We start from the raw sequence: 14,376 nt of genomic DNA on the forward strand, positions 1-14,376 counted from the left end.
AAGGTCCCAAGGACAAATGTGGAAATTACAGAGGCATCACTCTCTTAATAACAGCATCTAAACTATATGCAAACATCAAAGAACAGGCTAATTAAATATACAGAAAATTATTTAGAAGAAGAACAGTGTGGTTTTAGAAGAGGATGCACAGATGCCTCTTTCACAATGCAGCAGATCATAGAAAAAAGAAAAGAATTAACCTGCCCACTTTTCTTCTATTTATTGACTATGAAAAGGCATATGATAACTTGAATAGAAATCTACTCTGTAAAATATTTCAAGATGATAAAATACCTCCTAAATTACTTAAGCAATAAAAAGTCTATAATTTTAGAAACAAAAATTTGCATCAAATTTGCAGATGGAACATTATCAGAACCTGTAACTATAAATAAAGGAGTAAGACAAGGTTGCGGCTTATCTCCAATCCAATTCAACATTTATATAAACAGAATCCTAAAAGAATGGAAAACAACTGTCCAAGATGGAATTAAACCAACAAATAATAAACAGCTAAATATAGTACTTTATTATTATTATTATTATTATTACTGGCAACTCCAGGGAGTCAACAGACTCATCGAGGGAGGCCCTAACATCATGTCAAGAACAACTATTCTACATTCACACAGTATCTATCATACATCACCTTGAACTCATTCACAGTCATGGCACCCACAACAGACTCTGGCAGCTTATTCCACTCATTCACCACTCTCCAAGTAAAAAACCTAGCTCTAACACCCTTGCTAACCACATTCTTGCCCAGCTTCCATGTATGGTCCCTAGTCCTCCCACAACCAGTCCTATTCTCAAAAATATCTTCTGAATTAAATTAATCCTATAGAACCCCTTCAGTAATTTCAATGTCTCAATCATATCACTTCCTTTTCTGCCTATCAACCAATTTCTGCAACCCACAAATCTTCAACCTCTTCTCATAAGGTTTATTCCACAGACCTGCTATCATCTTGGTCACTCATCTCTGGATCCTCTCCACCTCCTTCCCATCAAGAAGAAATCCTGGCACCCATATCTGGGTACAGTAGTCTAGATGAGGTCTTATCAAGGTTCGATACAGAGGAATAATAACTTGTTTTAAGTATAATTTCTGGGAAATTCCCATGCTACTCCTCTAAAATACTATTAATATAATTAACGGCTATTTTAGCCTGTTTTTGTTTAGGAGTGTCCCTTATATTTAATACATTGGCTAACATAACTCAAAAGGGGTATATATATATAATTTAGGACATTACGGGCGAGTGTAGAAGGCAATTATGGCAGAATAAAAAATGTTGAAAAATTATGTACATACCTTGATTTTGGTTTAAAGATGCCTTCTAAATCTAAGCTCTTGTGGAAGGGGGGGGAAGAGAGGGAAAGAACATGGGGATGTACTTGGGACACGGGAAATAAGTTTGGGAACCCGGGTTACTATTAATAATATATATATAAATATATATATATATATATATATATATATATTATTTTGTTGGGGGGAAAGGAAGGGAAAGGGTATCCTTATGTGGAAACTGGGGCAAGGGTTTACGGGGTGTGGACCGTTTCGGTCATCGTCTGACCATCGTTGGAACTTTGTGGGAATGACTGTAGGGCTATGTCAAGGCTGCAAGATGTATCTGCCAAATTTGGGCATTTGTTGTCGCTAAATGGCCGGAGGTGTGGCTTAATTTGTAAGTTTTGGAACATCCAACATTCGGAAATTAGGTAGGGGTGGTGGACGTTGATAGAATTACCATCACATTTTATGGCAATAGTTTCGGATATTCTAAGCATCGTTTCGTTTTCTTGTTTGTCAATGATTATGGCTTTGTCAATTTGGGGAATGTGTTTTAGTTCAAGGGCGTGAGCTGCAATTTCAGTCTTCCCTGTATTCTGTGGTTTGTTTTTCTTTTTGATGTTGCGATGTTTTTTCGTGTTCAGATATTCTGGAATGGGAATATAGCAATCCCTGAAGTGATCTTGTAGTCTAGTCCATAACGACCTAATTGTAGAGCCCGTGTAGGTGACGTCACAGTCTTTTTGACAAGGAAATTTGTAGACTACGTTGTGGTGTTCGAATAATTCTTTATGAGTGAGAGATTTAGTAGGTTTTAGGAGAGTTCCTAATTTATGGTTTGTGGTGAATACTAGCTTATAGTTCGTGTTTTTGAAAATGTATTTGTAAGCCTTGTATGTGTTTTGGATGTATGGCAATTTGATGACCATGCGTGTCGGGAAGTCTGTTTTTGTTGTATTATTGTTAAGACGGCATTTTGCCGTAAAGTTCGCGTAATTTATTAGATGCGTGGGGTAGTTTCGATTTTTGAAAACCTGTGTTAAATACTTGAGTTCAGTGTTAAGAAAATTGCTGTTGGTGGAGAATTTGTAAGCATTGATAAATCGTGATAGGATGACTGATTTTCTAACAGAATATGGGTGGTATGAATTGAAATGGAGGTAGTTTCCGACATGTGGGTTTGTGAAATATCTTCGTGGCAATTCTGTTATGGCTTCTGATTAATGTAAGATTTAAGAAATTGATGGATTTGTTCTGTTCTGTTTCCATGGTGAATTGTAGTCTGTTGCTAAAATCGTTGAGGGATGTTTGTAAGGCAGAGATGTGTGAGGGTTTGCCAATGCATAGAATATCGTCTACGTATCTGCCATAGAAGGTGATGCCGGGGGGGGGGGGAAGGGTGGAGTAGAAGTGATTCAGTGTGTGCCAGGAATAACTCCGCTAATTGTCCACTGATGTTTTGGCCCATTGGGAGACCGAAAATTTGAACATATAAGGAGTTGTTGAATTTACAATATCCGCCAACTTCTTTAAATTCAACAACTCCTTATATGTTCAAATTTTGCCACAATTGCCTTCTACACTTGCCCGTAATGTCCTAAATTATATATATATATATATATATATACCCCTTTTGAGTTATGTTAGCCAATGTATTAAATATAAGGGACACTCCTAAACAAAAACAGGCTAAAATAGCCATTAATTATATTAATAACTTGTTTGTCTCTGCTTGTTAAAGTATTTTTCTGCAACCAAGTGATTTGATGAGCTGATTTATCCACTTTTGCAATGTGTCCCCTAAACTTCAACTCCCTATCCACCAACACTCCCAAATCCCTGGCCTCATCAATCTCCTGGAGTGCAGTTCCACCAATGTGATATACTGCTGCTAATCTTTTCACCCCAAAATGCATAACCTTCACTTTGCCACATTAAATTGACATCCATTTTCCTTAGCCCAGTCCTCCAAACTATCCAAATCATCTTGCAAAATTTTGACATCCTGTGCACTCACTATTGCTGTACCCAACTTTGCATCATCAGCAAACAAGTGAACGCTTCTTCTCAGATCCTTTCCTCTATCGTTAATGACAAATTGAAAAGTAGTTGTCCAAGAACAGAACCATGCGGCACACCACTAGTTACAGGCCATCTTTTGGACTCTACTCCTGAATAAATCACTCTCTGATATCTCTCCATCAACCACCCTCCTATCCATCACACCAACCCTATATCCATCCCCATATGCTGCAGTTTACTGAGTAGATTTCTATGTGGTATCCTGTCAAAGGTCTTAGCAAGGTCCAGTAGAATCACTGTAAACCCATTACCCTTATCCAGTTCAGTCGTCACTGTGTTATAAAATGTGAGCAAGTTACTGAGGCATGATCTACCCTTCACAAAACCATGTTGTCCCCCATACAGTATCCCATTTTCATCTATCCAATCCTGTATTTTTCTCTTGACTAATTTCTCCAAGACCTTGGCAACGATTCCTGATATGCTAATCGGTCGGTAATTCACAACAGCAGTCTTGGAACCTCCTTTATGCAGTGGAACTATTTTCCCCTCTTTCCACCCCCTTGGGACTAACCCAGACCCGAGACTCAAATTAAACAAAATGGTCAAGGGCACTGACAATTCTTTAGCCACTTTACGTACAACATGAGCTGGTATACCATCCAATCCCACAGATGTATTGACATTGAGGTTATGCAATAGACTACTCACCTCCACTTCATTCACCACAATTCCTGCATAATCTATTGGTTCACTCATTCCTGCAATGTCACCCCCCCTGGATGATGTACTCTTGCAAAGTGCTCGCTCAGTAATTCAACTATATAAACTGATTCGTTTACCTCCCCACCATCGGCATTCTAAAATCATTCTGCCATATACATTTTTTCTTTTACTTGCAATGTATCGAAAAAACTGTTTGGGATTCTCTTCAGCCTGCATGGCTAATGTTCTTTCATTATTCGTTTTTGCTTTTCTTACCACACTCGTTACCCTTCAGGCCTGCTCTTTATACCGTTCATGTGCCTGCTGGTCACCTTTCTTCTTAAATTCCCTCCATAGTTGTTTCTTTTTTGCAGCTCAAGCTTAATGGTGTTATTCATCCATTTAACCTCTACTTGATTTATTATTCGGACTCAAGGTATACAATCAGCCAAACACTTCTTAACTGCTTCCCATGCACTATCAACATCTAGCCCTTGCAGTTTTACGTACCATGGCACTGAAACAATCAAACTCCTAAGCTTGTCATACTTACCAGCCCGATAATTCCACATGTATCCTGTCTTAATTGTAAATTCTACACATTTAGCCACCTCCCAAGTCAAGACCCTATGATCACTCTTCCCAATTGGTGGCAATGTGGTCATATTCGTTACAGGCCAAATTTCAGATGCAATTACTAGGTCAAGCACTCTCTGACCCCTAGTATTTTCCATTACATGCTGTCACAGATAGTTATCCCTTAATAACCCCATGAAATCTAATTCCTTCCTCCCATGTGTCCTCTCCTCCTTCCAATCAATGTTACCATAATTGAAATCTCCCATAATAATTATCCTCCTTCCACTCATTTCTTCTATTTGCTTATGCATACTATCTCCACCATCTATTCCATCACCTGGTCTATAGCAGCATCCAACTGTATATTTTGTTCTGCTAGTTTCAATCTCACACCAAATAGCCTCAAATGTGCTCTTTTCTCTATCCTGCAGTTCCACTTCTATTTTCCTTGGCTGTAGCTCATCAGCTATCATCAATAACTCTTCACCCCCCATTTTATTCTCCCTGTCACTCCTGAACACACCATACCCCTCATATTCAATCCCACTAGCTATATTATCTTCTGTCAGCCATGTTTCACTAATGTCAATAACCTGTGGTCTGGAAGTGCCAACCAAGGCCAAAAATTTTTACTTCTTGTTCCTGATACTTCTGGCATTAGTATACATGAATTGCAGAAGCCCATTTGTCCCATCCCTATTTTGATGCCTTTACTTTATGCAGATGATCAAGTACTAATTTCAAACTCAGAAGATAAACTCCAAATTGCAACTAACCATCTAAATGAAATAGCAAAAAAATATCAAATGGAAATATCTAAAACAAAAACAAAAGCAATGGCAATGTGTGGAAACACCATTCAAAATGTCAAAATTATGCTTAACAATAAAATAATAGAAAGTTATGGAATTCAAATACTTAGGAAATGTAATCTTTCAATACAATACCGATTCACACTTGGAAGCAAGACTACAAATTTACAATCAAATGAATAGAATAAATTAAAAAAATTTTGGAAAAAAATCACTAAAGAAACTCAATTGAGATTACATAATATGACCTCTAAACCATCTCTCCAATTTGGAAGTGAAACCTGGATTCTAAAACAAAGAAACAGACAAAGATTGGAAGCAGCACAGATGAAGTTTCTAATACCTCTCCTGGAATTCACTAGATTGGATAAAAAGATAAACACAGAAATAAGAGATTAATTAGATACAAACAACATCGTACAAGAAATAGAAGAATATCAGCAAAATTGGCTACACCACATAGAAAGGATGAATAACTGTAGGATTCCCAAACTAGCATATAAATATAAACCTACAGGAAAAGAGACTGCGGACGTTCAAGACTAAGATGAAAAGACCAGTTTCATCTGCAGAGCAGGAGCAGAACATAAAAAGTGTATATCTGAATTGCTCAGATGACTATGATTAATTTCTAGCACACAACAATTGTTTTCATTTGGTAAATCAATTGTTGTATGTTCCTTGTATTCCTGTTCCTTGATTGCTTGTTGTTTCCACACACTGACGATGTATTGTTATTTTCAGCTCCAAATATTTGCATTTTCATTTAAAGTTTATTACTGTGGTTAACATTGAAATTTTGTTGTTTTGTAGTTATGTTACATATTATTAAAGACTAGTATTATTGTAGGTTTGTTAAAAAAAGAGTGATAAAATCAGGATCGTTGGTATATTTTTATTGTTGAAAATGTTTGGTTGCCTTTAAAATTACAGTGTTCCACATTTTAGTATATTTCCGCTTTTGAGATATATATTACTATATCTCAACAGTTCTTATTATATTCAGTAATTTGGCAAATTAAAAATTATATCACAGTATAGGTAATTGCATTTTTTTTGATGTTATTGTTTTTTTGCTGTGCTGTTTTGAATATCCATATTTTTCTTTATAAGGATGATAATGGCTTAAAACATTACCTGATTACCTGTGTATTTTAACATTTTAGATCAAAGTTTTCATTAAAAGTTGTTTATTTATTTATTTTAAAATGTGTTAATTTTAATAGGATGCTTATATTTCCCGGAGAAAGCTCCATTACCCAAATCTTTCAATGCTCGATATCAGCAGCAATTCCCTTAAACAGGTTCCGCCATCCATTTCGGAACTGTCAAACCTTTCAGTATTTAACCTAAGTGGAAATGCCCAAATTTATTCTTTACCTCCAGCAATGGGACTTCTGAACAAATTATGGAATCTCAATGTTGATGGCTGCACTCTAATAGATCCTTTGAAGTCAATGGTGGAAAGTAAGAAGTTCAGAACCATGGATATTATTGGATATCTTAAATCAGTCCTTGAAAAGTAAGATTTATGTATTTTACTAAATTTACTATCAGTTTAAAATGAACAAAAAAAAAATACAGGTAACCCTCGTATAACGCAGTACTTATACAGCAGAGTTTCGATATAACACGGTCTACAAATTGTAGTAACCCTTGTTCAGCGCGGTACTTATACAACGCAGCTTGTTTCGATATAATGTGGTCTACAGATTTTAGTAACCCTTTATCTTTTCATATATTTTTCACTGTGCGACTTAAAAATCAAATTTTATTTTCGTTAAATTAGTGTCTGCCCGTATCGCATATGTAGTTATTGTACGTCAATTGTTTACCATATAAAGTGTTTATTGTTGAAACTTGTCATTGTTTTCTGCTAGAAAAGTGCATTAAAAATCATAACTGTGTTAATCTCAAGCTGAGCACTTTATTTTCTGGTGATTTACATACATAATTAATATGTAATGCTTTTTTTATGTAAAAAAATTATTTTTATACTAATGGCCACTAAAACTGCAACGAAAGGGGAAAAAACAACAACATTGAAAAGAAAATTCATTTCTCTCGAAGAAAAAATAAAAATCTTGGATCAGTTGAAAAATGGAAAAAAATCAGGAGTTGTAAGGACTTTGAATTTAAATGAATCAACAATTCCAATAATCAAACAAAATGAACATAAAATCCGAGAAAGTGTTATTGTTGGGTCAGCAGTAAGTGCAAAGCACGTTTCTCGTATACGCGATATTCTAATGGAAAAAAATGGAGAAATCTCTAATGATTTGGATAGAAGATTGTGCTCAAAAGAAAATTCCTTTGGATGGAAATCTTTTTAAACAAAGCTCTCGAAGTTTATAAACATTTTAAAGAACTTGATCAAGATTATTCAGAGGAAAGCTCTCAACATGGATTTTGTGCCAGTTAGGGTTGGTTTGAAAACTTTAAAAAGCAGTTTTTCTTTGCCCAATCTTAAAATCAAGGGAAATCAGCATCAGTAGATGTAGAAGCTGCATGGAAATATCCAGCAGAACTTTTAAAAATCATTGAAGAAGGTGGTTATATTGAATCCGCATTGAACACCTGGTTACACTGAAAAACATTGAACATCGAAAAATTGCAGCACAGTGGTTAGCAAGGTCATATTACTGACTTCTTGATAACTAAGCCAGCTGAAGTATGCAATGAGAATTATACAAATGATGTCCAAGAAATTTCAATTGATGACGACGTCCTGCCATTCGTAAATAAAGAGCATCTACTAAATGTTATTTTTGACAACAGTGATGACGATTAAAATATATACTTTATTTTATTTTGCCTAAAACATTTATGCATTATGTGCAATGAATGTACAATTTGTAATTTTATACTTTTATACTATGTATTTGTTTCATAGTTTATATGTTTTCTTAACCTACATGAATTACCTGAATTAAATCAAAATATTTTTTTTGGATATGTCATTATTGTTTATATAATTTAAAAAAAAAACGATTTTGGAACATAACCCTACTTTTTCTATGTGATCTGAGTCTCACATAACTTGATTTATATAATGCGGCATTTCTATGGAACCTAACATCCGCGTTATATGAGGGTTACCTGTATTATTATTTTAATCTTTTATAAGGAGACGATTTGAAACTGATGGCATGGTTATGTTTAAGTTGCTTTAAAATGCTTTTTCAAGCATTTTAGATAACGAAATGGCAAACAAGAAATTTATTACGTTTTTTTTTTTAATATTTTTATCTTTTATTTATTTATTTTTCTCACCTGTATTTTGATTATTAGGAGTATTAATATCACTTTTACACAAAAGATCATTGAACTGTGTCTTAAACTCATTCATATTTCCTTACTTACACTTGCAGATAATGCATCCCACTCTGACACTCTCATACAGCCTCCAGAAATAGCTACTTGTTTAATCTTTGTCTCTCTAGCCTATGAAAAATTATCTCTATGTTAATCTGAAACAACCTTCACCAACTTATATGGCTCAATAATATTCCTTCTCTCTTTCACAGGGCTCCACAAATTGCATTCCCTTGGTCTGTCTTCATATCCCACATTCCTCAGGCCTGCCGTGAACTTTAGTGAATCTTCTCTATACTTCTGTAAGATATCCTCATCCTTGTGAAAACTAGGTAACAAAATCTGTCCATGGTAATTAGTCCATATGTGGTGTGATCAAGATTCATGACCTTATACAGGGGGAAACCATAACCTCTTTGCTTCTACATCATTGTCACTATTCAGTGTGATCCTCTTCATGATTTCCATAATCTGTTGTGATATTATCACAATTTTAGTTAAGTGATTCCTAAAATTCCAGTGTTTCTCCACCACTGCTTCCAGATCTCTCATTTCCTCCAATGCTTCAAAAATTGCACATTAATTGTAAACTTTGCATCTTATCCTTGTCTAAAAATTTCTTGTCCTCACAACTTTGCAACATTAAACCCTCATCTGTTCATATCCACCAAACATCTGATCTCATTATTTAGTAGTATTGCAGTTATTCTCACCTTGTTCTCCCTTCCATTCCCACAATCATGCTCGCTTTAGCTCCATAAGGCGCTTTCTCTTCTGTTCTTGCACTTATGTTTTCTTTTACTTTGTTAGCCATGCTCTCCTCTTAAATTTTTTTATCCTGTTTCATTTCTGCAATTTCACGTGCTTTTGCTCTTTCCTTTTCTTCCATACAAGCAATCATATGCTTGGCAGTCATATTCCATTGCTCACTTGTCTGGTTGATATGTCATGCTCCTCACTGTCTTCTACCATTTATCTAATATTCACTCTTCATTAAAAACTCTTATTGAACACATAACACTTTATGCAGATCCATACCCATACACTTCTTTTGTTCTCTCAACAAACACATCCTCTGAAATGTGGTGAGCAGTATAAATTTAATGGTTCATTATTGCAAGGAGAGTAACTGTGTGTTGATGAATGTAGTTCCCCAATACATATTTACTATCATAACAATGAACAATCAGATCTATAATTCTCACCATGTTTGATTTTCTTTTCATGTGTTGACTATGCATTCACTCTCAGCTACCATGAATAAATAAAAGTTGATTGAATTGCACACAAATTTTCACTTCATGTTACAGAAAATGAAACTTATCTTGGCTTGAGCAGTTCTACTTGGTGAGCTTCTTTTAATGCCATCTATCTCCAAAACTTGACTAATATAAAAATAATTATTTGAAATTTATGAAACCTCTTATTTGTACTGCAAATAAGAGCTGATCCCAAAACATGGGGTATATTTATAATATAACCACCCAAAATAAATTTAACTTTTGTAAGACATCCTTTGGATAACTTAAATGGGATTTCATAAAATATTGGACAGTCGTTTTTTTAATAAAAACCTACATAGCCAGTTATATTGTAATATTTAATCACTTTTACAGGAGTAGGAAACTTATGAAAGTTATGAAACTTAATCTTGAATTAGAAAATGTTTACTCCATATGAGTAGGGGAGGGTGTAAGATAGCAGGTTACTGTAATTTGATAAAATAAAATAAAATGAAATGCAGCTGCTATATTCCATCTATATTCAAACTCTCAATTGGCTTATTCTTGAAACCTTACCTCTGTATATTATTATTATTGTATTGTGCAGTTCATAACTTCATTTATTATGAATGATTTGCAAAATATTCTCAGTGAATTCTTAAAAAATCAGATATCCTCTTCTTTTTCTTTCAAGATATAAACTAAAAGCCTGTTTCAGCATCCTAAGGACTATATTTTTATTCTCTTTCTAGGTCTTCCTATGTCTCCTTTTCCCCTTCAGTTTATACTTTGTTGCTTCTTTTGGTAGCCTTCCCTCCTCTATTATTCATATATGTTCTCTCCATTACATTTAATGTTCTTTTATTTTATCATCTATTGCATATATTTGTAATTATTATTATTATTATTAAGAGAGACCTCCAGGAGTCAAAGACTCATCGAGGGAGGCCACATACTACACAACACACACACACACACACACACACACACACACACACACACACACACACACACACACACACACACACACACACACACACACACACACACAAACTATCATACTTATTCTTGAAAATTCATTCTCACTGCTTGCACTCACAACATCCAGTGGCAATCCATTCCAATCACGCACCATCCTATGAGAGAAAAATCTAGTCCTCACCCCCCTTCTTAACAGCATTCATTCTCAGCTTCCAAGGATGCCCTCTTGTTCCTTTCTTCACCCTTCATGAATTGAAAAATTCCATCAGTTGAAATCCTTTCAGAAGTTTGTAAATCTCAATCACCCCCCCCCCCTCTTTCTCCTGTTTTCTAGTGTCTGCAGCCTACAAATTATCAATCATAATGAGTATTCCACAATCCTGATATCATTTTTAACATTCTGCTTTGTACTCTCTCCAATATATCAGAATCACAATGGAAACCAGGAGACCAGACCTGTACACAATAGTCCAAGTGAGGTCTTATCAAGGCCTTGTAAAGAGGCTAAATGACATCCTTATCTTTGCATGTGAAACAAACGTTTCTTTATCCTTTATAAAGGATTAAACTAAATTTATTATAGTCTAACCAAGTGCAAAATAAACTTCCAACATCTTTCTCTAAATCCAGAGTAATTCAATAATAAGGTAGTACACCTGTTGCCAACTTGTATAGGTAAATATGACCTCTTCTCTTGCTTCTGCCTTAGTATCACCACTCTGGGTCTGCCTCCCACTGACGAGACCTCAATAAAAGTTGAAACCGGTCTGGATAGTGGCCCTTCCCTTAATGCATAGCAGTGTACATGTCTGCAAGGAGGTGTGCTTTGCATTATGAGAGATACTGAGACAAGGAGTGATGAGAGCTTGGTCCACCTTTGCTTGGAGTTGCCTGGTATTGCACCACCTTATTTCAGTCCTGAAGATATTTTCAGGCGCAAACTTTGTTTGCTTACACTTGGATAAAGGATTAAACTAAATTTATTATAGTCTAACCAAGTGCAAAATAAACTTCCAACATTCGTCTGTATGCCTTACATATAGATATCTTTGCACACATTTGATTGGTCCAAATCATACGAACACAAAGGTGAAATCCTCGTCAACATTTTCATGACAAAGCCCATTCCCGTCATTAACACAGTTATATAACATTGTCGTGCTTACACTCACATTCTCACCATTCCTCCCTTTATAATTTAGTTTCTATGACTCTCTGTGTTAGGTTTCATACCAGTTATTAGTTTTTTTAGACTCCTGATACCAAATGAATTCAGGTGTAGGCTGTCCTTTTTGTACCAATCCAATCTTCCCTTATACTCACTCCATACATCCAAAAACTCACATCCATTCCTTCTACACAGCCTATGCATTGAATCGTTTCTCATCATAGCCCTTCTTCTTAATTCATTTTTACCATATTGAGGTAAAATACTAACAAAATGATTTCATCATTTTGTATTCCATCCATTTTTGTATATCCTTTAACCGATCTAAGAATTTTTTTTTCAGCTGATTATATTCTGCTTTCATCTTTTTTTTCTTTCTATCCAACTTTCTGACCCATACAGTATTGGTACTTCCACAACTTTATAAAATTTTAATTGTGTTCCTTCCTTGTTTTTGCCTTTTGTTCATCTTATAATACTGCACATTACTTGAAAATGGTATAACTTATTGTCTTTATCATTATCTATATGAACTATTATGTCACATCTTAAATATTGTAAATGTATTACTTGTATTAGAGTATGGCTTTCAATTACTATTTTTGTTCATATGGGATATTTACCTCAGAATGCCATAGTTTTAGTTTTCTTTAATACAATTTGTAAATTGTATTTACTAGTTAATTGGTGTAGATGGTGAATGGATCTCTGTAGATTGTCTTCTGATTTTTGTATAATTACTTAATCATCTGCAAAAAAAAAGTATGTGTTTAGTGTGTATGTTGATTGATGTTTATTCCTGCGTTTACTACAGATTTCCATTTTCTTATAAGATCATATATATATATATATATGCTAAAGTTACCAAGAAATTTTATAAACTTGGTTTTAATCCTTTTTTCCCAAGTAAGCAAAAAGCAAGTAAGCCAAGTTTGCGCCCAAATTATTTTCAGGTCTGAGGCAACTCGTGGTAAAGGTGGCATAAGCTCTGATCACTTGCCTAAGTATCCCATAATACAAAGCACATATCCTTACGGACATGTATAACGCTGTATATTATTGGAAGAGTCACTACCCAGACCAGTTTTGACCTTTATTGAGGTCTCATCAGTGGGAGCCAGACCCAAAGATGGTGATGAAAGCGTGATGCGGCTACTGAGCGCACCTAGCAGCAGTTTTTGACAACAAACTGTCATTTGCCCTATTCTGCTATGAGCATTATTCACTGAGTTACATCTGCTGAAATGAGCATGTGCACAAGCTGTTTATTGAATTAGTGACAAAGCAAAATTAAAGAGCTTGAACAATGTGTGTGTGAAATTTTGCTGCAAACTTGGGATGTGGATTTATGGCTATGATATTGAAACTAAGATGCAAATCATTGCAGTGGATGTGGAGAGGGTCTCCTCGACCAAAAAAAAGCACAGATGAGTTGGTCAGAGATCAAGGTGGTGGTGGTTGTGTTTTTTATCAGAAAGGTGGATGGGGCACAACATCTTTTGTGCCCCATTTACCCTATTCATCCACCCTGCACTTTGCTCCAACAGACTTTTTCCTGTTTCCCAAACTTAAAACCACTTTGAAAGGACGTTGTTTCCAAACCATACAGGAGATTCAGGAAAATGCGATAAGAGCACTGCATACCATCACAGAAAGCACATCCTAGGAAGCATTCTAACAATGGAAAAAACATTGGGAATGGTGTATTACCAGTAGAGGGGGGGCCTACTTTGAAGGGGAGAGGCAGTGCTTAAACGGATGTAAAATGAGCAATAAAAGCTTTATAGCAAAAGTTCGGTCTTTCTTTGAATATGTCTTGCATATATATTAAATGAGGTAGGAGAAAAGCTACATCCTTGTTGGCTCCCTGATTAGTTTCTATTTCTTCTACTTTAGTCTCTATTTCTGTAATTAACAAATGCAGTGAATTGCATTGCACTTGTTAATTGCATTTAATAACTGCTTTGGATAGCCTTGGTCTTTTATTATATTCCTTAATTTTTTTCTGTGAATGTGGTCAAAGGCTTTTTTATGATCTACAAATGCTAGGTGAGCTGTAAATCAGATATGATTAAGAAAATGGAAGGAAGCAAAATCAGATCAAACACTTAAGTTTTTATTTTATTTTATTTTTTATTTTATCTTTTTTATAAAGACCAGTCTGGTCTTATTCATGTGAATGTGTTCTCTCTTATTGGATGTGTGATTAAGGTTAATTATTATGTTGGAGGTTTAATGGATTTTTTACAACACTCAGAAAGAATTAAATTA

The 14,376-nt window shown here is 35.0% G+C and overlaps 1 protein-coding gene across 2 annotated transcripts in view; it reads left to right on the plus strand.

Annotated features, from left to right (window-relative positions):
• Positions 1–14,376, plus strand: part of LOC150094209 (leucine-rich repeat serine/threonine-protein kinase 1-like) — an 803,235-nt gene that overhangs the window by 286,953 nt on the left and 501,906 nt on the right. For both annotated transcript variants that reach the window (XM_090412317.1, XM_090412318.1), the window contains exon 12: positions 6,645–6,940. In XM_090412317.1, the coding sequence (XP_090268443.1) occupies positions 6,645–6,940 (296 nt within the window). The remainder of the gene's footprint in view (positions 1–6,644; positions 6,941–14,376) is intronic.

Source organism: Typopeltis vanoorti, chromosome 22 (genome assembly GCF_054136105.1).
Source record: "Typopeltis vanoorti isolate ZY-2024b chromosome 22, IOZ_Tvanoo_1.0, whole genome shotgun sequence".
Lineage (NCBI taxonomy): Eukaryota > Metazoa > Arthropoda > Arachnida > Uropygi > Thelyphonidae > Typopeltis > Typopeltis vanoorti.